General features: G+C 39.8%; 1 protein-coding gene across 1 annotated transcript in view; it reads left to right on the forward strand.

The window, feature by feature from the left end:
• Positions 1-22527, forward strand: part of SEL1L2 (SEL1L2 adaptor subunit of ERAD E3 ligase) — a 30598-nt gene extending 8071 nt beyond the window's left edge. Inside the window, exons 3-17 of the mRNA XM_044454625.1 lie at positions 507-560; positions 669-728; positions 846-927; positions 5710-5864; positions 8202-8258; positions 10121-10189; positions 11647-11724; positions 14196-14258; positions 14467-14554; positions 14655-14803; positions 16819-16984; positions 17072-17146; positions 19418-19587; positions 21233-21361; positions 22408-22527. Coding sequence (XP_044310560.1) covers positions 507-560; positions 669-728; positions 846-927; positions 5710-5864; positions 8202-8258; positions 10121-10189; positions 11647-11724; positions 14196-14258; positions 14467-14554; positions 14655-14803; positions 16819-16984; positions 17072-17146; positions 19418-19587; positions 21233-21361; positions 22408-22527 — 1515 coding nt within the window. The remainder of the gene's footprint in view (positions 1-506; positions 561-668; positions 729-845; positions 928-5709; positions 5865-8201; positions 8259-10120; positions 10190-11646; positions 11725-14195; positions 14259-14466; positions 14555-14654; positions 14804-16818; positions 16985-17071; positions 17147-19417; positions 19588-21232; positions 21362-22407) is intronic.
• Positions 22528-22848: the final 321 nt, after the last annotated feature.

The following is a 22848-nucleotide window of genomic DNA, read 5'->3' on the forward strand; positions in this document are numbered from 1 at the left end:
GGGATGCAGCAGACAAATTCGATTTCAAAGCCTGTTTCAGCTCCCTCTTCATATTTCAATGCCCTCCTACCCTTTAAAGGCTTTCCACTATCAACTGTCCTATGGGAGGCATCCCTATTAATAGTTATATTTTAATGGCAGTTGTGACTTCATGTTTACTCCGATTTTATTGATATCTTTATGTTACTTGTAGCCACCTTTGGAAGGATTTCTGTCCTGAGAGGCATAATACGAATAATTGTATTAAAGAAATACACAAGGAGTCTGAGGTGGTATAAACCCAAACCAATTTATCACAGTACATTTCCTACATTTCACTACAGTGTCCTAGAGTAAATGTACCAGTCACCTTCACACAAGAGTGCATTCAGGCTTAATATTGACATGGTAAAATCAACTTAGGAAAACTTTGCCACTTCAATAACTGTGTCTAAGAGAACGGTTAAAAATAGATGATCAAAACCAGGAGGAATTGGCTGAATGTTTGCTTTTATTTGGTCCTACAGGCATTAGGGTTCTTGTCATCATATGGAATAGGAATGGAATATAATCAAGCAAAGGTAATATAGTGCTATACTAACATTACTACATTGTCACTGAAATCATTGATCTGTATTAATATGTCCTTTTTGCTTCTGGCGTGATTTTTAATCATATTCTCCACTTAGGCACTTGTATACTACACATTTGCAAGTATTGGAGGAAATCTTATATCCCAAATGATTATGGTATGTAAATCACATATTTGAATATTCCCAATTCTAAACTCCTGAGTGGTAAGACAATTATAAGTTTTCTGGTTCCCCTGTTCTTCTTGCTCCCTTTCTTCCCATCTTCTTTTTCAGGGCTATCGGTACTGGTTAGGAATCAATGTTCCAAGGAATTGTGAAAGAGCACTAATTAATTACAGGAAAGTTGCAAGTTTTAGTAAGTTATCACATCATGTCCTGTTCTAGAATATTATGTTGTTATTTAAAACCTGTATTTAAAAAATGGAAAAATTCTCACCCTGTATTAGTGAACAGACGAAAGTGAAACAGACATTCAGAAAAGCTAGGAACCGATTTATTTGGAATCTCAGGATATGTTAAAATGCAGTCACAGCAGCTCAGTACTTGAGATTTTCTTGGGCAGAGCAGTTATGAAGCCTGGTGAGGAGAGAACAAAGTGCTTTGCAGAGGTGTTCTCCCATCCACCCACTTTGCCATACTTTGTTGCATTGAAATGCAACAAAATTGAATTGGAATTGGAATGGATTTAATTGACACTGTTACCTTTCACTGTAGGTGAGATACTCAATACTTGGGGGCGGGGAAGGTGCAAAATATTTTTATTGTGTCACAAAAGTAAGCAGAAACAAAGTGGTGCTTGTTGGTTGCATCATTATTCACCCCCTGAGTAGATGCCTCTTTGGCAACAATTACAGATACAAGTCTTCTCTTGAGGAAATCTCAATCAGCTTCACACATCTGGATCCTGCAAATGTTTGCCCATTCCTGGCAAAACTGCTCTCGCTCTGTCAGGTTGGATGGGACCATTGATGAACAGCAACATTTGTGTCTTGCTACAGATTCTCAGTTGGATAGAACCCTGGGTTTTGAATTGTTGTTGTTGGTCGTGAAGTTGTGTCTGACCCATCGCGACCCCATGGACAACATTCCTCCAGGCCTTCCTGTCCTCCACCATCCCCTGGAGTCCACTTAAGCTCACACCAACTGCTTCAGTGACTCCATCTAGCCACCTCATCCTCTGCCGTCCCCTTTTTCTTTTGCCATCTATTGTTCCCAGCATTAGGCTCTTCTCCAGGGAGTCCTTCCTTCTCATTAGGTGGACAAAGCATTTGAGTTTCATCTTCAGCATCTGGCCTTCTAAGGAGCAGTCAGGGTTGATCTCCTCTAGGACTGACCGGTTTGATCGCCTTGCAGTCCAAGGGACGCACAGGAGTCTCCTCCAGCACCACAATTCAAAGGCCTCAATCCTTTTGTGCTCAGTCTTCCTTATGGTCCAACTTTCACAGCCATACATTGCAACTGGGAAAACTATAGCCTTGACTATACGCACTTTTGTTGGCAGGGTGATGTCTCTGCTTTTTAGTATGCTGTCTAGATTTGCCATAGCTTTCCTCCCCAGGAGCAAGCGTCTTTTAATTTCTTGGCTGCTGTCCCCGTCTGCGGTGATCTTGGAGCCCAGGAAAATAAAATCTGTCACTACCTCCATTTCTTCCCCATCTATTTGCCAGGGAGTGAGAGGACCAGATGCCATGATCTTAGTTTTCTTAATGTTGAGTTTCAAGCCAATTTTTGCACTCTCCTTCACCCACATCAAGTGGCTCTTTAGTTCCTCTTCACTTTCTGCCATTAGAGTGGTATCATCTGCATCCCTGAGGTTGTTGATAGTTCTCCCACCAATCTTAATTCCAACTTGTGATTCATCTAGCCCCGTCTTTCTCATGATGTGTTCTGCATATAAGTTAAATAGGCAGGGCGACAGTATACAGCCTTGCCGAACTTCTTTCTCAATTTTGAACCAATCGGTGGTTCCCTATCCAGTTCTCACTGTTTCTTCTTCACCTGCATATAGGTTTCTCAAGATACAAATAAGATGGTCTGGGATTCCCATCTCTTGAAGAACTTGCCACAATTTGTTGTGATCCACACAATCAAAGACTTTAGCGTAGTCAATGAAGCAGGAGTAGATGTTTTTCTGGAACTCCCTAGCTTTCTCCATGATCCAGCGTATGTTGGCAATTTGATCTCTAGTTCCTCTGCCTCTTGAAATCCTGCCTGTACTTCTGGTAGTTCTCGGTCCACATACTGCTGGAGCCTAACTTGTAGGATTTTGAGCATAACTTTGCTAGCCTGTGAAATGAGTGCAATAGTGCGGTAGTTTGAATATTCTTTGGCATTGTCCTTCTTTGGGATCGGAATGTAAACTGACCTTTTCCAGTCCTGTGGCCACTGTTGAGTTTTCCAAGTTTGCTGGCATATTGAGTGTAGCACTTTTACTGCATCGTCTTTTAAGATTTTGAATTGCTCAGCTGGAATACTGTCCCCTCCACTAGCTTTGTTGTTGGTCAGACTTCCTAAGGCCCATTTGACTTCACATTCCAGGATGTCTGGCTCGAGGTCAGTGGCCACCCCATCGTGGTTATCAGGGATGTTAAGCTCTTTCTTGAATAGTTCTTCTGTGTAATCTTGCCACCTCTTCTTAATCTCTTCTGCCTCTGTTAGGTCCCTGCCATTTTGGTCCTTTATCATGCCCATCTTTGCATGAAACGTTCCCTTCATATCTCCAATTTTCTTGAAGAGATCTCTGGTCCTCCCTATTCTATTGTTTTCTTCTGTTTCTTTGCATTGTTCATTTAAGAAGGCATTCTTATCTCTTCTAGCTATTCTCTGGAATTCTGCATTCAATTGGGTGTATCTTTCTCCTTCTCCCTTGCCTTTCACTTCCCTTCTTTCCTCAGCCATTTGTAAAGCTTCCTCAGACAGCCATTTTGCTTTCTTGCATTTCTTTTTCTTTGGGATGGTTTTAGTTGCTACCTCTTGTACAATGTTGCGAACCTCTGTCCATAGTTCTTCAGGCATTCTGTCTATCAGATCTAATTCGTTAAATCTATTTGTCACCTCTACTGTATATTCATCAGGGATATGATTTAGGTCATACCTGAGTGGCCTAGTGCTTTTCCCTACTTTCTTCAATTTAAGCCTAAATTTTGCAACCAGAAGCTCATGATCTGAGCCACACTCAGCTCCTGGTCTAGTTTTTACTGACTGTATAGAGCTTCTCCATCTTTGGCTGCAGAGCACATAGTCAATCTGATTTCTGTGTTGACCGTCTGGTGATGTCCATGTGTAGAGTCGTCTCTTGGGTTGTTGGAAAAGAGTGTTTGCTATGACCATCGTATTCTCTTGACAAAATTCTACCAGTCTGTGCCCTGCTTCATTTTGCACTCCAAGGCCAAACTTGCCTGTTATTCCGGTTATCTTTTGTCTTCCTATTTAGCATTCCAATCCCCCAGGATGATAAGGACATCATTTTTTGGTGTTAATTCTAGAAGGTGTTGTAGGCCTTCATAGAACCAGTCAACTTCAGCCTCTTCAGCACCAGTGGTTGGGACATAGACTTGGACTATTGTGATGTTGAATGGTTTGCCTTGGATTCAAACTGAGATCATTCTGTAATTTTGGAGATTGTATCCCAGTACTGCTTTTCCTACTCTTTTATTGACTATGAAGGCTACTCCATTTCTTCTGAGGGATTCTTGCCCGCAGTAGTATACCTGATCGTCATCTGAATTAAATTCACCCATTCCTGTCCATTTTAGTTCACTGATTCCTAAGATGTCGATGTTCAGTCTTGTCATCTCTTGTTTGACCATGTCCAGCTTGCCTTGATTCATGGATCTTACATTCCAGGTTCCTATGGAGTATAGATCTTTGCAGCATCAGACTCTCCTTTCACCACCAGACACATCTGCAACTGAGTGTCCGTTTGGCTTTGACCCAGTCGCTTCATTCTTTCTGGCGCTACTAGTACTAGTTCATTCTTTCTGGCCCTCCGCTCTTCCCCAGTAGCATATTGGACACCTTCCAACCTGAGGGGCTCATCTGGCGTCATATCTTTTTGTCTTTTGGTACTGCCCATGGGGTTTTCATGGCAAAGATACTGGAGTGGGTTGGGGTTGCCATTTTCTTCTCCAGTGGATCACGTTTTGTCAGAGCTCTCTGCTATGACCTGTCCATCTTGGGTGGCCCTGCACAGCATAGCTCATAGCTTCATTGAGCTACACAAGCCCCTTCGCCACGACAAGGCAGTGATCCATGAAGGAGGGGTTTTGATTAGGTCTTTCTAAAACATGCGGGTTCTTGTTTTTAAGCTATTGCAGTCTTGCTTTGGCTGTGTACCTACGGTCATTGTGTGCTGGAAGGTAAATCTATGTCCCAAACCCAGATCCCTTGCAAACTGAAAGAAATTTTCCTTTAGAATTGCTCTATATTTGGCTCTATCCATCTTGCTCTCAATCCTGACCAGTTTCCCAGTCTCTGCTGAGCAAAAACATTGGGAATGGTGTTCTCAGGGCAATGAGCACTGTTGACTTTGGACCACAGATAGTGTTTTATAAGCAAAAAGTTTCAGTTTGGTCTCATCATACCATTGAACCTTTTCCCACAAGTTTGCTGTGTGTTCATGCTGCCTTTTTGCAAACTCCAACTGGCTTTCTTCTTCACCACTCTTCCATAAAGTCTAGTTTTGTGAGTCATACAGTTAATAATTATCCCATGGATGGTTTTTTCCATCTCAGCTGTGAATCTCTCCAGTTCCTTCAGAATTACTTTTGGTTTCTTGGCTGTCATCCTTACCCTTGTCATTGAATTTTGGATGTACTAATAGATCACTTTCTTTTCAGCAGAAAAAGCTGCTATACTGCTTCCTTCAGATACGTCTGCCCCTAATACCATATTGTACAAGTACTATCGCACACATTTGTGCATCAGTGCTAGCAGCTATTTTCTCTCCATTCCTAGTTCTTTGGATTCAGTCCCAAGATATCATGCTGGGACTTGGCAGAAGCAAGTGCTTAGGATCAGAACACCAGTTTCTCTGTCATAGTCCTATCTGTTCCATTTGCAAGGAAACCCTAAATCTGCACAGATTTTGGGAAAAGGATGATCTGCTTGTACTGTTTGGTGATGTTTTTATTAACAGTTGCTAACAAATTAGAAAAAAATGAAGATATGCCAGTTGAAAAGGTGAGGCTGATGGGAAGACCAGAAAATCTGAGTTTTAATGCAGAATTCTTGGATTGGGAAGTCTATCAGTACTACAGGTTTTTGGCTGAAAGAGGAGATACACAGATACAGGTAAGAGACCATTTGTTTGATTACAGTAATTAACTTCTTTTATATTTTCCTTTAAGCAATTGTTTTAGATCATATGGGATACATTTACATGAATACAGACATAATTTAATTGGCTTCAAAAGTGCTTGAGTTGCACACTGTTTTAAGCTACATACTATATAATACAGGAGATAGAGTTCATTTTTTAATTGGTTTAAAGTCAGAGTCTCCTTTCAGCAATGGTAGTATCCCTTGACTGGAGGTCTCCTCAAAACTCTGCTCCTGCTGGAAGTGAAGGGAGGTGATTTTTGCCTGTCTTCTAAGAGCCCACAGCACTACCTCCCATGCTATTCTGGAGGTTCCCTCCATCTTCTGGAGCACATTTTCAGGAATCATAGTGAGAGGGGGAATCAGTGAATTCTCCCTCATTCCATCACCTGGATTTCCTCCACTGGATCAGAGGTCTTTCATAACAAGGAGGGAGCCCTTTTTGCCCATGGAAGGTAAATCCTGGATTCAGCCTCTTTTAAAAAAAGGTTTCTAAATATTTCTCTTGATGAAAACAATGCTGAAACACCTTGGGACTGATTTGAAATCTTAAAAACACTTAATAGTTTTTACATATATTATCTGTGTACCCAATGGCTTGGACCTTCCTCCCCACAGTTCAAACTTTTTCATAGTGCAAGTGGCTCTTTTACTTGTTTGATTGTTTGTACTACTGGCCACAGGAATTTATCCGCAGAGATCCTAATGTATGTTCAGGATTTTAAACAGTAAAGGCATCAAATATTCTCCAGGGCCTGTTGTTGTGATGGAATGTCTGCCTTAGGTAAAAACTTATATAACCCCCCGACCTCCTAAGAGTGTCACTTAAATGATAGGGCGCATACAAACACAGTCACCGTGTTTTTCCCCCCTTCCACTGTTGTGAGCCTAATTTCCCGCACAGCTTCAGTTGCTGTACATGAAGAGTTGATGATGAACGTACTGCTTTACTGAGGCATCTGTTTTTATTCTGGAAGGAAAAATAGTCCTTTCTATGGGCTTTTACCTCCTGGGGTTGTATTTTTTTACATTCTCCCTTTCTCCCCTTCTATTCATTTTTCACCTTTCTATCATTCAGTTAACCAAACACAAGGTGGTGGTCTGGTATAGCTGCACTATACTCCCCTTGCAACTTTTCACAAGGTGTTTTTTCTGGTTTCTTGTGATATGAAATTTAATACCAGACTTTCTTCGCCCTAAAGCACACACACGCACATCCACGCACACACTACTGGAAAAACTGAGAGGGCCTGGAGGTTGTGATATTTTAAAAAGGTTTGCAAACTTCCATGAATGAGGGATCATGAAGGCATGATAAATATCTTATATAAACTTGACCTAATTGACCCATATGCTTCCAATAAAATCAGTACTAATGCAGTCACCAGTCTTGACTTTCTGCCAGGATCCTGAGGGAGCTGACTGACATTTTTTCAGTTATTTTGATTCTGTTTCAAAGTTTTATTATCTTGTTGGGCAATATCCAGTAGTGCTGATGAGTCACCATCTCTGAATGGATTGAGCTAGCAGGAAAAAAGAATTCCTGTTTGTAGTCTCTGCTGACTTATTCCATTCTAAAAGCAGTGGTTTCAGGTAGTTTCTTGGACTGTGCCAGAAAATGCTACTCTTCTATTGTGGTTTCAGTCATTCCTGGTAGCACAGCAATTGCAGTGGACACTGTGCACTGTGCTATTGTTGTTTTTAAAGTCTTTAACAGAGGCAGTCAAGAGATATTTTAATCAATAAATCCAGTCTTTATTATCATGGATATTCTTTCATCCCTTTGGATTAAAAACTTGCATAAAATCATGTTAAATAAGGATGCTGTCCTACAAATGTTTAGGGAGAGAAAAATTCTACATTCCCAGCATGCCCCAGCTAGCCTGGCTGGGGCATGCTGGCAATAGTGGTACTTTTTTCTCTTTCAACATCCATGGGATTGTACCCTGAGTTGCAAAGGTGTACAAAAGTTGTGGTGGCTATAACGAGCATGTAATCTTGAACCAGCCTATCAGAAGAATCAGATTTGTTGGAGCTTGATCCTGGAAAATATTTTAATGGAAACCACAGAAAGTGAATTTCTAGAGCAGTCTTGCTATTCACATAATATATGTTTCTTTGAAGTCATAGTTAAGCATAACATAACATACTGGGTTAAGCATTATTATCTGGCATGCATTTGATTGCATTAGATATAATTATTTTGAAGATAAATTCTGTTTTTGAAGTTTTAATTTCTGCACAAAAGTATGTTTGCAGTTTACAGACTTTTGATACAAAAGCATTCACCTTTAAATAAATTACTTTTAGGTGTATCTTGGACAGCTGCATCTTGTGGGAAGAAAAGGACTGGAAAGAGATCATGCTGTAAATATACTCAAATAGCTCCCAGGGATAAACATTATGTTGTTAAAATTTTTCATTTAGAAGTGTTGTTGTTGTTGTTGTTTTCAATGTGATGCTTCCAACAAGCGTGTTTAAGATGAGAGACTAATGCTATGGTCTGGAAGGTTGGGAGTATATATTGTTTTGAGTATTTGCCCCCATCTTACATTTGTCTGGGTTAAAAAGCATTTTAGGAGGCTGGTGATGGAACTTTTCAGACTGATAAATATTGGCAACATGTGCCCAATTTCCTCTTTAAAATATCCATGAACCACATATATGGAGTGCTCTTTGACTGCAGACTGGATTTCTACAAGCTTGGAGGTTTCTAAAAAGCATTATCTTAGGGGAATAAAGGGGGCTAAACAAAAATGCCATTCCAGAACACAGTCTAAGATTTATACATTTTCAGCAAATGATACTACAAATTGGTTTGTACCTTATCCCATATCTTTAAAGCCCGTGTGGCATATGCCTTACGGTTTCTTGCAGGAAAAAGTCAGGTTATAAATATAGTAAAGCAATGATGACTTAATATAATGATCTTGTTTTAAAATGGACATACATTTGATACCTTCAAAGAATTCTAAAGGATTTAGCAAAGCACATCTTTTTGCAGAAACCACACTGATTGACCAAGATGCCAAAAACAAATAGATTAACCCAAACCTTTACACTTATTCAGCTGAATGTATGGAAAATTATTATCGTTCCTGAAAATAGACCATATTACAATCTGCTCCAAACTCCTCTGTTTCCAAATTTTTTATCCTACAGCACAGAATGTAGGATAAAAAGAATAGACAATGGGAAACCATTCAAAAACCAAAGGTCTAAATTATCCCTGGGCATTCAGGGCTAGGGTTCTTTGGACCCTGGTAATTATTTTAGTATGACATGCTGATTAAAGTTTTGTTGAACATGGGATACTTTCCACTTTTATGGCAACTGCTGCAGGCCACTCTGACAAACTAGATTCATGCCTGAAGTTGCGGAAGAGCATACTGTGAATGCCATAATACTCCTACTCATGCTCCAGAGGCAACTAATGGCCTTTTTGTCACAGATAAATCTATATATTTCAGTTATGTAACTTTTAGTGTGGCCATGCATCTTACCTTAGAGAATGGCAGTCCTCTGTTTGAAAGGCTATTCTGTTCAAATCCAATGTGAAGAACCATTAAGAGCAGCAGAGGGTCTGAAGTTGCCCCCCCATAGGCAGCACCTGGACAGTAGAGTAGGCAGGCATGTAGCTTACCTGGTTGCAGGCTTCTCTGTTATGGTGAGATCTATTGCATTTCTATGGTGGGAATGTCTAACTTTGCATCTGTGTATAGATTAGTATGTGTAAATGTTATATAAACAGATGTCCTTTTGTCCTTCATTTCATTTCATTTATTTTAGGCAATGAATCCCCCACCCTTTTTAGCCATATGCATCATGCTAGTCACATTATTCTATGTCTTTAAATAACATAAGGAGTCCCAAGATTCACCCATGGAAAGATTGAGTGGAATATAAATTTGTCATTCTGAATGACCATGCCCCAGTATATATGAGTCTATTTAATGAAAAATAGCTTCCAAGGCATGAAAATACCTGCTTTGATTACCAATAGTTACCAATACTTTTTAAAATCATATTGGAAAAATTATTATTTGCTTTAGCTGCATTTTAATATACGTGTTTTGTTATTGGTTTAATCATTTTTCATTATAGACATTTGCAAGTCTCTTTGAGTGGTGTTGTTTTTGTGTAAAGCAGGGGTACAGATCAATTGATCGATCAATTAAACACACACACACATATATAAAACATAACTTTCTTCTGCTATTTTTCTTTAGAAAGCCTTCTACTATTTCCTAAAGGCAGCATATGCTGGGAATGCAAATGGTATGGCTTTCCTTGGAAAGGTACTTATGTTCACTTTTTGAAATTCTTTTGATAGGGTGATCCTCTTCTATTCTGTGCCCTTCTGATGAACCATCACAAAAGCGGGGGAGTCAAGCTGCTATATACCAATATTTTCAACCACAAATATGGCTGACATTATTTGTGCTGTGGTCAAAGCAGGGGGAGAGGAGGAGGGATGGGTCAGTACCCTCCACGTAACCTTCAATTCCATATTTAAGGGTACGTGGAACCACACTACTTGCCTATCTAGAGATCATTGTAGCTTTCCACTGCGATCACACTGTATTTCCATAGAGGCATTGAATATCCTGCATCTCAGTATGCAAATCATAAGTTTGACTTGAACTTAAACATTTTTGAAATAGGAAACCCTCTCTCAAGAGACCTGAACACTTCTGATTACATTTCTTTTCCCCTCTAATCTCTGGTCTGAGTACCACAACAAGATGACTTTCTCTTGTTCTGGAACTACATAGAAGGTGGAGCTGGGGGTTGCAGGGTTAGGGAAAATCAGCTTTTAAAATTCCATCTTGAATGAGAGCATCCTGTGAGCAGAATCCCCATCCCAAATGGAAGGACTATTCCTTTGTGGAAAGGTAACTCAGAATCCAAGCTGATGTTCATGCAGATGCTATGTGTTCTCATATTGTTAATTTCTTCCATGTAATCATTTATGTAAGGGCATGGAATGCTGTGTGAACAAGACCATAAAACTAGCGAGTTAGCACGGTAGCCATGCCCATGCTTGCAGCTGCTAGGAAAAATGCACTGTCCTTTCATGCTAACTTTTCCCCATGTAGTCATATAACCACTTCCATGGATCTCATGCAGGACAGCATTGATTTGAACCAGCCCTATTGTCCACAGTGTTAGTTGATTATCAGTCATCATTATGTAAATCATGGTCATTTATATTTGAAAGATCTGGCTACATTAAACATTTGTCTTGAAACGTGTTACAGGGAATTAACTTTCAAGATGCTCCCTAATTTTCTGAAGTAGTCTATTGGTCCACAAACCTAAAAATAAAGTTATTGAATAACTCAGGCGTATTTGGCTGTTCTAAGCTGATATTTGACTGTTGAGAAAACAACAATCTTGAAGATTTATTTCTGCAGTTAGACTTTTAATATTCTAGTACTGCTACTTTGCTCTCAAACCTTATTATTGGTCTAATTAAAAAAGAGACTGAAAACAGGCCAAATCTAAATAATAAGAATTTTGTTCCCCTGCTGTTGGTATCCTTGGAGTTTTTCCTTTCTGAAGCAATAGCAGGATTGGTTAATCTGTGCTCCATGTTAAACTGACTATCCATAAGGAAATAGAAAGTGCAAGTGCAAAGTCAGCTAAGATTTAAAGGAACATTACAGTCTGCTTTTATGGTTACAAATGAGGGCATGTCTGCCTGTATTCACCATCACCTAAAGAATTACCTATTCTTTATACTTTTATCTAGATGTATTTGGAAGGGAGTACCATAGTGGCCCAAAGTAATGCCACGGCCCTGAAGTATTTCAAAATGGCAGCAGATAAGGTATTGTCTTTCCTTACTTGTATGTTACATGGATTAACAGTAATTGCTGTGCAAAATAGCTAGCTAATCTTGTGGAGTATTGACTTTTTAATATAGTTTGGTAAAAAAATGCGTATTAGGTCATTAGCCTCCACTAGTTTTTGATGACAAAAATATTAATGTGTACAAATATTTGAATATGTAATAGATTTGCAATTGATTTCATAGAAATAAATCAACTATATTTTATACTGTACATCTTAGAAGAAGCATGAGGAAAAATGCAATAAATAAATAAAAGTACACATCTCCAATCCTCAGCTTGCCTCTCAAACTATTCCTGCAACTACAGCTTGTGTGAGATTTTAATCTTAGCAAAGCAGAAAACTTTTCTTCTCTCACAGAAGATAGACTACAAATATTTTGACTGCATTGTTCCCCGAGCAAGCTGAATTTCCTGAATCAGCTCAGCCAATCACTGCTAGAGGTTTCACTGCAAATGCAATGCAAAATACATAAGTGTAGTTATGTAGTAAATACCAGGTCTAAAACACTCAAAGTTACATTTTAAAGAAAGACTGGTGTCTCCAATATTTTGGGAAAGTGGTGCTCCATGACAGCTTCCCCACATCAAAAATTAACTTGAGAATCAAGTTCTGGATATATTTGGAATGTCATGTGTCAAAGTATATTTTGTCTCCATTCCTCTCCTGCTGCCATTTTGCCTGTACGTTTAGACTGTCGGCATTTAGCATCTGCCTTTTCACTTTAATCTATTCATGTATCATATGCATTGGTACTATGCAAGAGGTGGCTAACTTGTTCAGCAGTAAAACCTGTATCAAAAAGGTAAAAAGAAATGAAGGGACACATGTAATTGTTACAGATGAGCCTTAAAACGAAATGAATGCTTGCACACAACTTCCATGACTCTTGCGGGCATCTAATTACAATCAGACATTGCATTTATCCTTAAAATACATATGCATATGCAGTACATTATTTTTTTTCATAGTCATAGAACCAGTGTAGTGTAGTGGTTATTGTTGGCCTGGGACATGGGAGACCTGGGGTCTAGCTCCACTCAGCCATGAAGCTCCCTGGGTAAATCTGGGCCTAACTTCACAGGATCATTGTGAGGATAAAATGGGGAGAAAGAGGGCCAGAACCTGCCTTCAGTTCTTTGCAGGAGGGAAAAAGTGGGATAGAAGTAACAAAATGCTTAGTGAACAAACAAATCTTAGGCAGATGTTTAAAATGCGAAGTTATTGGTGTCTGCTTAATGTGAATGTGAGGGGAGTTCCAGAGGATGGAAGCTGCAACATTAAACACTTTGTTCTTGGTAACCATAAGATGAATCTTCAGATCTTGCAGCACTACCAAGGGGGTCCCTCCTGGGAACTGCAATGACTGGGAAAGGTTTAGAGGGTCAGATGATACTTGAGGTACCGGGTCTCAAGTTGCTTAGGGCTTTATATACCCATACTAAACTTGGCCCAGTAGCATATTGGCAGGCAGTGCAGTTCTTTCAGCAGTGATGTTCCCTGCTGTTGCATAAATGCTTCAGCTAACAGACTTCCAGCTGCATTTTGTGCCAGCTGCACTAGGACCATCTGGATGCTACCAGTGCTTGGACTACCATGGAAAAACTATCCTGGTCCAAGAATGGCTGAAGCAGTCATATCAGCCACAGCTAGTGGAGGGCACTCATAGCTATTGAGGACACCTGGGCTTCAAGTGACAAACATAGATCCAAAAGTACTTCTAAGCTATGCATGCCTTTCAGCAGAGGGAGCACAGCACTCTCCAGAACAGGCAACTTGGTCTATATCCCGGACCCAGTAATCGCTCACCTATGGAGCTTCTATCTTGCCAGAACTCAAGCTTAGTGTTTTGCTTCACATCCAGTTCCCTAATGCATCTGGCACTGACCCAGAGCTCACATGGCTACATCAAATTTAGATACGGCTGGGTAACATCATTATACTGATAACTCTTTGCTCCAAAAATTTTAATGATTGTTTCCAGCAGCTTTGTATAGTTGTTACAGCATGGGAGACAAAAGGGTGCCCTGCGTCCCCATAGCATAAAAATATGCTACTCTTTATGGACTCTCTCAAGCACAGTGTCACTTATACCCCTCACACAGAACCAGTCTAGGTGTATCCTATGCTCAATGGCATCAGAGAGATCAACACAAGAAGCAAGGCTGCACTCCCCTTATTCAGCTGAAGGTCATCCCATCAGGGTGATCAAGCTTGATTTGGTTCCAAAATCAGGTGTGAATCCAAACTGAAATAGGTCTAAATAATATGAACCATGTCTGCTATGGTGGGTTTTGGAAAGCAATTTTCCCCTCTGAGCAATAAAACAGAAGAATGATAAATACAGAAAACACCAGTAACACTAAGTAGCACACAGTGACTCCATGTGATCTTTCATTTAGTCAGTTCTGATATGTCTAAATGAAACATTCTCTATACCTTATTTAGGGCAATCCTGTTGGACTGTGGGGACTGGGTCTTCTTTATTTTCACGGCAGAGGTGTCCCACTGGTAAGCCTTCATTTTGTCAGACCTATTTTATACTCTTATAAAATAATTTTTAAAAAGCTTAGTATAATGTGACTTAACGCCACTGTCTTCTGACAGTGCTACAGCAACTACTTCTGAGCATGGTCCAATGAGATATCAATATTCCACAAAACCAGAAACTAATTTATTGACATATCTGTTTTTAATCAAAATAAGATTTATTTTCCAGAATTACACTGAAGCTTTTACATACTTTCAAAAAGCAGCTGAGAAAGGATTTGCCAATGCTCAATTCCAACTGGGAGTCATGTATCATAGTAAGTTCTAGTTATGGTTTTTCCTTCCCTTCCCGAATTCACCATTCAGTTATGTAGTTCAATAAAAATTCAAAGACTCCAAATTAAACTTTATTTGCAGCTGGCTCAGGAGTAAAGAAAGATTTTAAGCTTGCATTCCAGTATTTTTACTTGGCATCTCAAAATGGACAACCGCTGGCTATTTATTATTTGGCTCAAATGTATGCCACAGGAACTGGTGTGCTTAGATCATGCCAAAATGCAGTTGAAGTAAGTAATACCTTGTTTGAAAGCTTGTGCTTAGAGTGAATAGTTTGTCTCATATACTGTTCAGGATCTGCTGTTAATGTTAGAAAAAACAAAAACAGCAACCACACATAAACACACTATCAGATCAGTAGAATTACTCCAATTTCAGATTCGTACACAGGTTTCATATAGCCATGGGAGGAAAGTGCTTCTCATTAGTGAACAATTGCTGATTTTTTTCTAGCTGCACTGTAGCATACTCTACTGAATTCTGCTTTGGAAGGTCTCCCAACTTTCAGAATCAATATTGTGAAGGACCCAAAGAGTTACAGTGAGAAGCTGAACAGGAAGAGCATTTGCTGTGAAAAAGCAGTCTTCATGTAACCCTTTACTTCCTGATTAGTGATATCAACTTTAGTTCGTATAATTTTTCTGCACTACAATCCTATACACGTCAGATGTCAGTTCCATTAGGTGACATTCAGCATCACCTGTTTTCATAATGAGACACCCTATTCCCCTGGAGTCCCGTACACCCCCAGAAATCTTCTCCAGAGGGTCCCTCAACTTCCTGTAGCAGATGTGGGAGGTGGGGGGAGGTCACAGGAACAGCACAGGGGAAGCAGAAGCTATGGATGCTGTTCCACTCGCAGACTCACTTGATTTTTACTCCGCTTAAATGGATCTTGCTCTCAGGTTGTATATGACTGCAGCCTTAAGCATTCTGAGGAAGTCCTTAACTCCATTCTCTTGATTTCCTTAGACCTGCAAAAAAAAGGGGGGGATTCCTTCTACATGGGTCACAAACAAGTCAAAGATGTTACTATTTGGGGGAATTCACCCCATTTTGTATGCAGTTTTCTAATATTTTGCCAGTGTTCATGGATTATTGCATATTTTCTTGGCATCTTGAGTAATACATTTGTCTTTAATGTTAAGGAATACTTTGCAGACTGTTACCATATAGGTCACAATGCAAGCAAAGTTAAACCGTGACAAAGTACACTGATTACAAAGCTGAAGTAATTTAAGAACACATGGCTCATTTTCCTATTGAAATAACAGGAGCACTTCCCAGTGAGGCTTTCATGCTGCAGTTGCCCTGCCTCACAGAATATTACCTCATTCTTCAGACATTGTTTTGATCCATTTGTAACTCTGCTGTTTTCCCAACTGCTTCTTCTGAAATTTGTATTTCCTCTTAAAGAAGATGTGCAGAATGCCTTTGATTGGTAATGCTAGGAGTGCCCTGTTGGGAAGCATCTCGGAAATTCGGAATGTTTCTGTGGTCATCCAGCACAATTCTGTGCATGTTTATTCAGAAGTAAATCCTACTATCATCAATAGGGTTTGATGTCCCAGGTTACTGCACATGTGACTGAAGCCTTGAACTTTGTGCCCATTTTTTCTCCAATGATGAAAAACTGTCACTGACTGTAACTATTCTTTTAAATAATCAAGGGATCTTTCTTAAAACAGTTAGAACACACTCTGTAAAACACTGCCATAAAATGTGTTTCCTTTACATTTTTATTAAGCACTTGCTCTTCCTCCTTTCTATAGTCTATAGTTTTGCATGCCTTTTAAACCACCAAAGTCTAATTGGTCCTAGATTTCCTATATACTATAGATAGGTTCATTTCTTCTTTCACTTTTACATTTTGATTCAAGCATGTTGCCAGTTGAGTTGCCTTTTCCTCATAGCTGCTTTTTAAAATATGTATGTATATGCATTTCATAATTTTTTCATAGCCATAGAGCCAGTGTGGCATGGTGATTAGAGTGTAGAACAGGGACTTGGGAGATCTGGGTTCTAGTCTCCACTCAACTTGGGAAAAGGATGGGCAAGAAATAAATCATTTATAGGTTTGTTTTGAAGATTATGTATAGTATCTGTCTGCCACCTGAGCTCCTTGGAAGATGACCTAAAATTAATATGACAAGCAAATATTCATTCTTCGCCAAATAAGGTACTGGGATTGAAATACTTCTGATGTTCTTTGCCTGTGTTTAATGCTTGTCCTTTTGCTGCTTAGCTTTACAGAACTGTTTGTGAGCTAGGAAGATGGTCGGAAAAATTCCTGACAGCATACTTTGCTTACCAGGCTGGTAATATCGATGCATCTCTTATCCAGTATGCCTTTCTAGCTGAAATGGGCTATGAGGTAGCTCAGAGCAATTCAGCCTTCATCATGGAATCTGGTGAGGAAAACATTCTGTTATGTTGCTAGTTGAATTCTTCAGCATAGTGATTGTATTAAGACAAGTGATCCCACTGTCTTGTTACAGAAAAGGTTAAACTTCTCCGTAAAGATCAGATTTATCCACTGGCTCTTCTTTTATGGCAACGGGCTGCAAGTCAAGGTATGAACAGAGTCAAAAACCACTTATATCCAGCAATCTGCTCATATTAATAAGAGGAGTTCCTAATTTCTGCTCTTGTAGTTGAATAGTAAGAAAATATTATGTTCAGCATTCTGTAAAAGTCATTACAAAATCATGGATGCAGACCATTTAGAAAATATTTACCTTTCTCCATTTAGGTCATAATGAAGATGGCATACCCATGGGTATTGCTTTATAGACATGTATTGAATTTTTATTTTCTAATGCATTAACTATGCACCAATCTTTTACTCTGTTTCTGTTAGCTGTTACTCTTGTTTCATTAATCCCTGTGCACAATTAGAGAACTTTAACCTTCAAATGAAGTCTGAGAGAGAAAACGATGCCCATTCATCTTAATTTCCAGTTAATCACATTTCTTTTACCAACTGCTATTTATTTTTGGTACTTATAAAGAATTGAATGGCTTAAATAGTTTTACTGTATTGCTAGTTCATAATAAGCCAGCTATTTTGTCAGAGAGAAGTGGTGAGATGATAGGGAAAATACCACCTCCTGTTTGTTAGAGCTAATTATTTGTTCAGTTCTTTGACATGCTTATCATGTATCTTGGTGAGGTTGAGAGCACAGAAATAAACTCACTGAACAGTAAAGACTTAGCTACCATGAACCTTTAATACCCACTCAGGCAAAGCAAGGAACTGTGCCTTGTCTCCCATGCCCTGAAGGTGACTGAATTCTATAGATGTCAAGCCCAAGTGTACTCTCAACCCAAGTGTACTCTCAACTTGCCAGTCTCTTAAGGTTAATTTATTCAAACCTATCCTGACTCACACAAGGATTTCAGCATTTCTTTGTACTTGCTTTTGTTCCAGTTTATCCCAGCTATTTTTCCTATAGTGGAAAGTGAGATTCAACAATAGGATAGCACTGCTAAACAAATCTGAACAATGCTGGGAAGCAACAATGCAAGAGTGCAACAGGATGCTGGGCCAGATAGGCCTTGGTCTGGACCAGCACAGCTCTTTTGTTAAACATTAGACCCTAAAAAGTGCTGTGCTGGTGGGATCCCTGTTGAGAGTCACAGAGCTATGGAAGTATCAAGAATATTTTGTGGTCATCTTTGGAGGATTTTTTCCAATGTGTGTCTCCTCATCCCCAGCCAACTGAAGTTAATTAAATGGTGACTGGAGAGTGCCTTCCCAGTGAGGCTTTTTATCTATAAGTTGGTTGTAGGTTCCACTGAATGTTACAGGTTATTTTCACGTCCTGGGTTTTGCTGTTTAATCTACTTGCCATCAGCTTCAACTGTTGGGTAATTTAGAAATATTAATAATTTTTGCCATGGGAATCTGGTTAGTCACAAAAAAAGACTAACTTACCCAAGAAACCAAGTACAAGATAGAGGTTAGGTCTAAGCCCCAATTTCCCAGAAGACAAAATTGTGATCCTTAGAGGAATGCCTGATAATGCTTCACAAACACAGCCATGGAACATCCCACCCCACACAAAATTAAACACACCTAAGCAGCACACGGCCACCCACCCCCCAATAAAACAAGAGTACTTTCCCAACCTCCCAGCACAGTTATCTTGCCAACATCTCAGATAGTTCCTCTTACCTGTGTAAACCTACAAGGAAGTGGTGTGGCTCATTCTCTTTTCTTTTTATAGCGGTTTGGTTTGATTTCCTGAAAACAAAAGCACCAGCCCAACTTGCCCCACCATCTTCCATTCCTTTTCTAAGAACATCTCTGAGCCCCATGTGGCATTTTAGGGGAAGGAAAGATGGCTGATGCTTGAAAGTGGAACTTGGAAAGCGGAATGAGGCAAAAAGCTTGGGGGATAATCAAGTTCGCTTGGGGGACACCAACAGATGTGGGACTTCAGCAGTAAGCAAATACTAGTGCTGAAGCTCACTTGTCATGTGTTCTCTCAGGGCCAGTGTGGTGTAGTGCTAAACAGCATGCAAATGGGTCCAAGCCCCCACTCCGCCAAGGAGCTCATTGGGTCACTTTGGGCCAGTCACAGACTCTCAGCCCAACCTACCTCACAGGGTGGTTGTTGTGGGGATAAGACTGAGAAGAGGAGAATTATGTAAGCTGCCTTGAATTCCTTGGAAGGGAAAAAAGGTAGGATATAAATACAATAAATAAATGGCTATGTTTTGATGATGATGATGATGATGATGATGATGATGAAAAGTTCCTTGTCTAGTGCTTTGGGATGATAAGTGCAGGATATTTAAAAGACAAGAAAACATACCTTTCCTAAATATTGGTCTTCCAGGCAATGCATTTGCCAGAGTTAAAACTGGAGATTATCACTTCTATGGCTTTGGAACAAAGAGAGATTATGTTACAGCAGCCATTCATTACAACCTTGCTGCTAGTCAACAGAGTGCGCAAGCAATGTTTAATCTGGCATATATGTATGAATACGGCTTAGGCATTCCCCAGGTAATGTAATTCACATCTAGTGCTGCTTCAGGCATTACAGCTGAAATAAAATGTTTGTTTTTAATTGTAGCTATATTTAAGGAATGGAAAAGGGCAAACAGATTTTTCATTTGGGTAGGATTTGACCAAACCAAAATCAAGCAAGCTATTTTGTAATTGCTCATTATGTTAAGGAAAGCAAAGACACTGAGGCACCATATCCCACTTTATGTGATGGTCATAAGCCCCCAGACTCAGAGGCTCATGGGCATTCTGTGCCGAGTGGAAGCAGGAGCAGAGCAACCTTTATCTCCCTGTCTTTCCACTCTGTATTTTCTTCTAGATGGCATTATTGTCCCATCTACTTGGAGTATCTTGGATGGGGAGAAGAGGCTGGGGTGGCTGCAGATGAGCTCCTCCCCTGGCCTCTCCAACCTGCTATCCTTACCACCCTGCAAACTTGCTTCCACCCTCTCCAAGTTTACTCTCCTGACCTTGGTCTGTGTGGTGCTTTCCATAGCAGCTGTGAGGGGACAAAGGAGTGGGACTGGAGCACCATTTCTGACCTCAGATCTGGGAATCCAAACTATCCTGTGGCCCCTCAGATGCTGTCTTGGGATCATAGGTCTGTTCCCTGAATTTATCTGTGACCTCAGTAACAGGATAAAAATTGAATAACAAGGGCACTTCAGCAACATCTCAAGTCTAAGAACTGAGTGGATCTTGAGATGTGTTACTAAAGTTGTTGGAATGTACATTAGTCTTATGTTGACATGGAGAACCAAGAGTGCACAAACAGTAAGATATTACCCAATCACTTAGATCCACCCCACCTTCTCAACATGTCAGTGGAAAGTGCTACTGCACTTGCAGGGGACTACATTTCCTTCCAGAAGGCAACCCTTTTCTATTTTTAACCCTGAGGATGTGAAGGAATGCCATAGAGGAGGGTGCCGAAAAGCACTCTGGCAAAAGGGATACACAAACTGCGGTACTTTTGGGGGGGGGGGTATATAAAATGGTCTATAAACTACTTTGGGGGAAATTGCCATTCTTTTTATGACTACAATCCTGGGCCAGCTGATGCTAATAAAACCTGACTTGGATTATATCCAGCATGTCTACCCCCAAGTGGAATGAAATAGTGCTAGCAGAATGGTTTCCTTAACTTCAGCGCCCCACCATATACGTCAAATCTTTTTCAGAGTACTGGAGACTCATTTCAGCAGATGGGTGTGTGTGCAAGGATGAGTAGATGAACAGGAAATCCTGTTGCATGAGCAGAAGGTCATTTTCCTAACATTGGATGCAGACCTTCTGAAGTATGCTAGGTATAGATACTAGCAAGAATTCTGGATCAGCCAGAAAATTTTTTATACTTTGCTTGTCTCTTCCAATATAAGTCAAGATGATTATAATAATATTGCCATGACAGTGCCTAGCATGTCCTGTACAATTATACTCAGAAGTAAGCGCTACTGAATTCAGTGGGAATTATTTCCAAGTAAATGTGTATAGGATTGAAAGTTGATTCTCAGATATGTTAATAGAGCCATCTGTAAATGTTGGAAATTTACTAGTTGTGAGCTTCACAGAAAGCCCTGAAATGGGCTATTGTAGCAGCATGCAAATTGAAATAAATAAATAAATAAATTTCTGCTCTTAGGATATACATTTAGCTAGAAGATGGTATGGCATGGCAGCTGAAACAAACCCAGAGGCTTTTATACCAGTGGCCCTCGCATATATAAGACTTGAAGTGATGTGTGTGCTCACTGATCTGCAGCTTCTCAATGTAAGTGTTTTTTACACAAACTTAATGTAAATCTGTTGCAATTTTAAGCCAAGGCTTCCAGTCTTGTTTATATTCTCTGTCCTCCCTGTGGTTGCTTCAGAGGGCAAAGGAAGCTCAATAGATGCAACAGAAGACAGAGCTCCTGTGCTTTGAATAATTGTATAGAAGAGGGGACTGTCCTGAGACCATTTGGTAGTGGACAGTATACAAAAGTTTTAAATAAATAAATAAATTCCAGCATTTGTTGATTGCATAAGAAGCACTTGGTGAAAGTTCCTGTTAAAAGGTTGTTATTAAAGGTTCAGGAATCTTGATCAACCAGAGGGCTTAGCCTTGTTTTGATTATCTGGTGGAGAGCTGGATCCTCTTTGTATGAAAGAAGGGAACTGTTGCTAGCCCTAACATGAGAATTTGTTTCCCTCCTTTGACAGTATAATGTTACCCTTTGTCACTGGAACTGATTTCGGGTAAGGAACAGAAGTTTGTTTTGAGGCCCCAATATTTCCTATATGAATAACAAGATCTGGACATTGGTAAACAGCATCTTCAATCTTGTCCTCTTCCTCCAGCTTGGAGTGCCTAATGATTGGAGATGGTTGATTCCATCTTTTCTGAGAGCAACAGCAGTCTCTGTAGGTTCAGAAAAATTAATGGGGAAAGGAACTCTTAGGGCCTCTGAGTGAGAGAAGACCCCCCTACATAAAAGAGAGCGGAGGGGTTTGGGTGGAAGGGTTAGGATAGTCTTCTCTGTGCTTAACTTGAGATCATAGTGGAAGATATGTTAGGATGCAATCCTGTGCATATCCAATCAGAAGTAAATCCCCATGTGAATCCCCTACTAGCCAGGTAAGAAATAATGTGCTAGACAAGAGAGAGATCTGGCATAGAAAGTAGGCTTCCATGCCGTCAATAAACCTTTGCAGGAGTTGCAAGCAATGAGTAGCTAAAGAGAAAAAGAAAGTGAAAAGTTTTATATGAAGGGTGCCTATCATGCATAGCATACAAGACACACATGTAAAGGTTTCGTGTTTCTTTCTCTTCAATAGCTAACTGGAAACTGGAAACTCTCAGCAATCAACAGCAAGCTAAGGCTGCACTTGGGTCTCTTTGTGATTATATTAATTGTTGCTTTGCTTATACTGTTAATAAACAGTAGGCAAAACTGAATTGTATTCAAAATGCTTTTCACTGAAATCGAAAGCTACCTGATGCAAAAATACACTAGTTGTGCTTGTATATAGGAGGTTGAAATTTTACCTTCAGGAGTGTAGCAACTTGGGTAGTACCTAGTGAACTGCATGAAAAAGACTAGATACATTGGCTGATAGGAACAGAAGACTGCCTAAAATGAGTTAGCTCTTTGCACCAATCATGCCTGGAAAACTGCCTTTTCGAACATCAGTAAACACACACACACACTTTTTACACTTCAACTTTTGTCTCCGAGTCAAATATTTTAATGGACTGTTCATAGAAGGAATGAAAAT

The sequence above is a fragment of the Varanus komodoensis genome, unplaced genomic scaffold (genome assembly GCF_004798865.1).
Source record: "Varanus komodoensis strain SLA01 unplaced genomic scaffold, ASM479886v1 scaffold7_3, whole genome shotgun sequence".
NCBI classification, from domain to species: domain Eukaryota; kingdom Metazoa; phylum Chordata; class Lepidosauria; order Squamata; family Varanidae; genus Varanus; species Varanus komodoensis.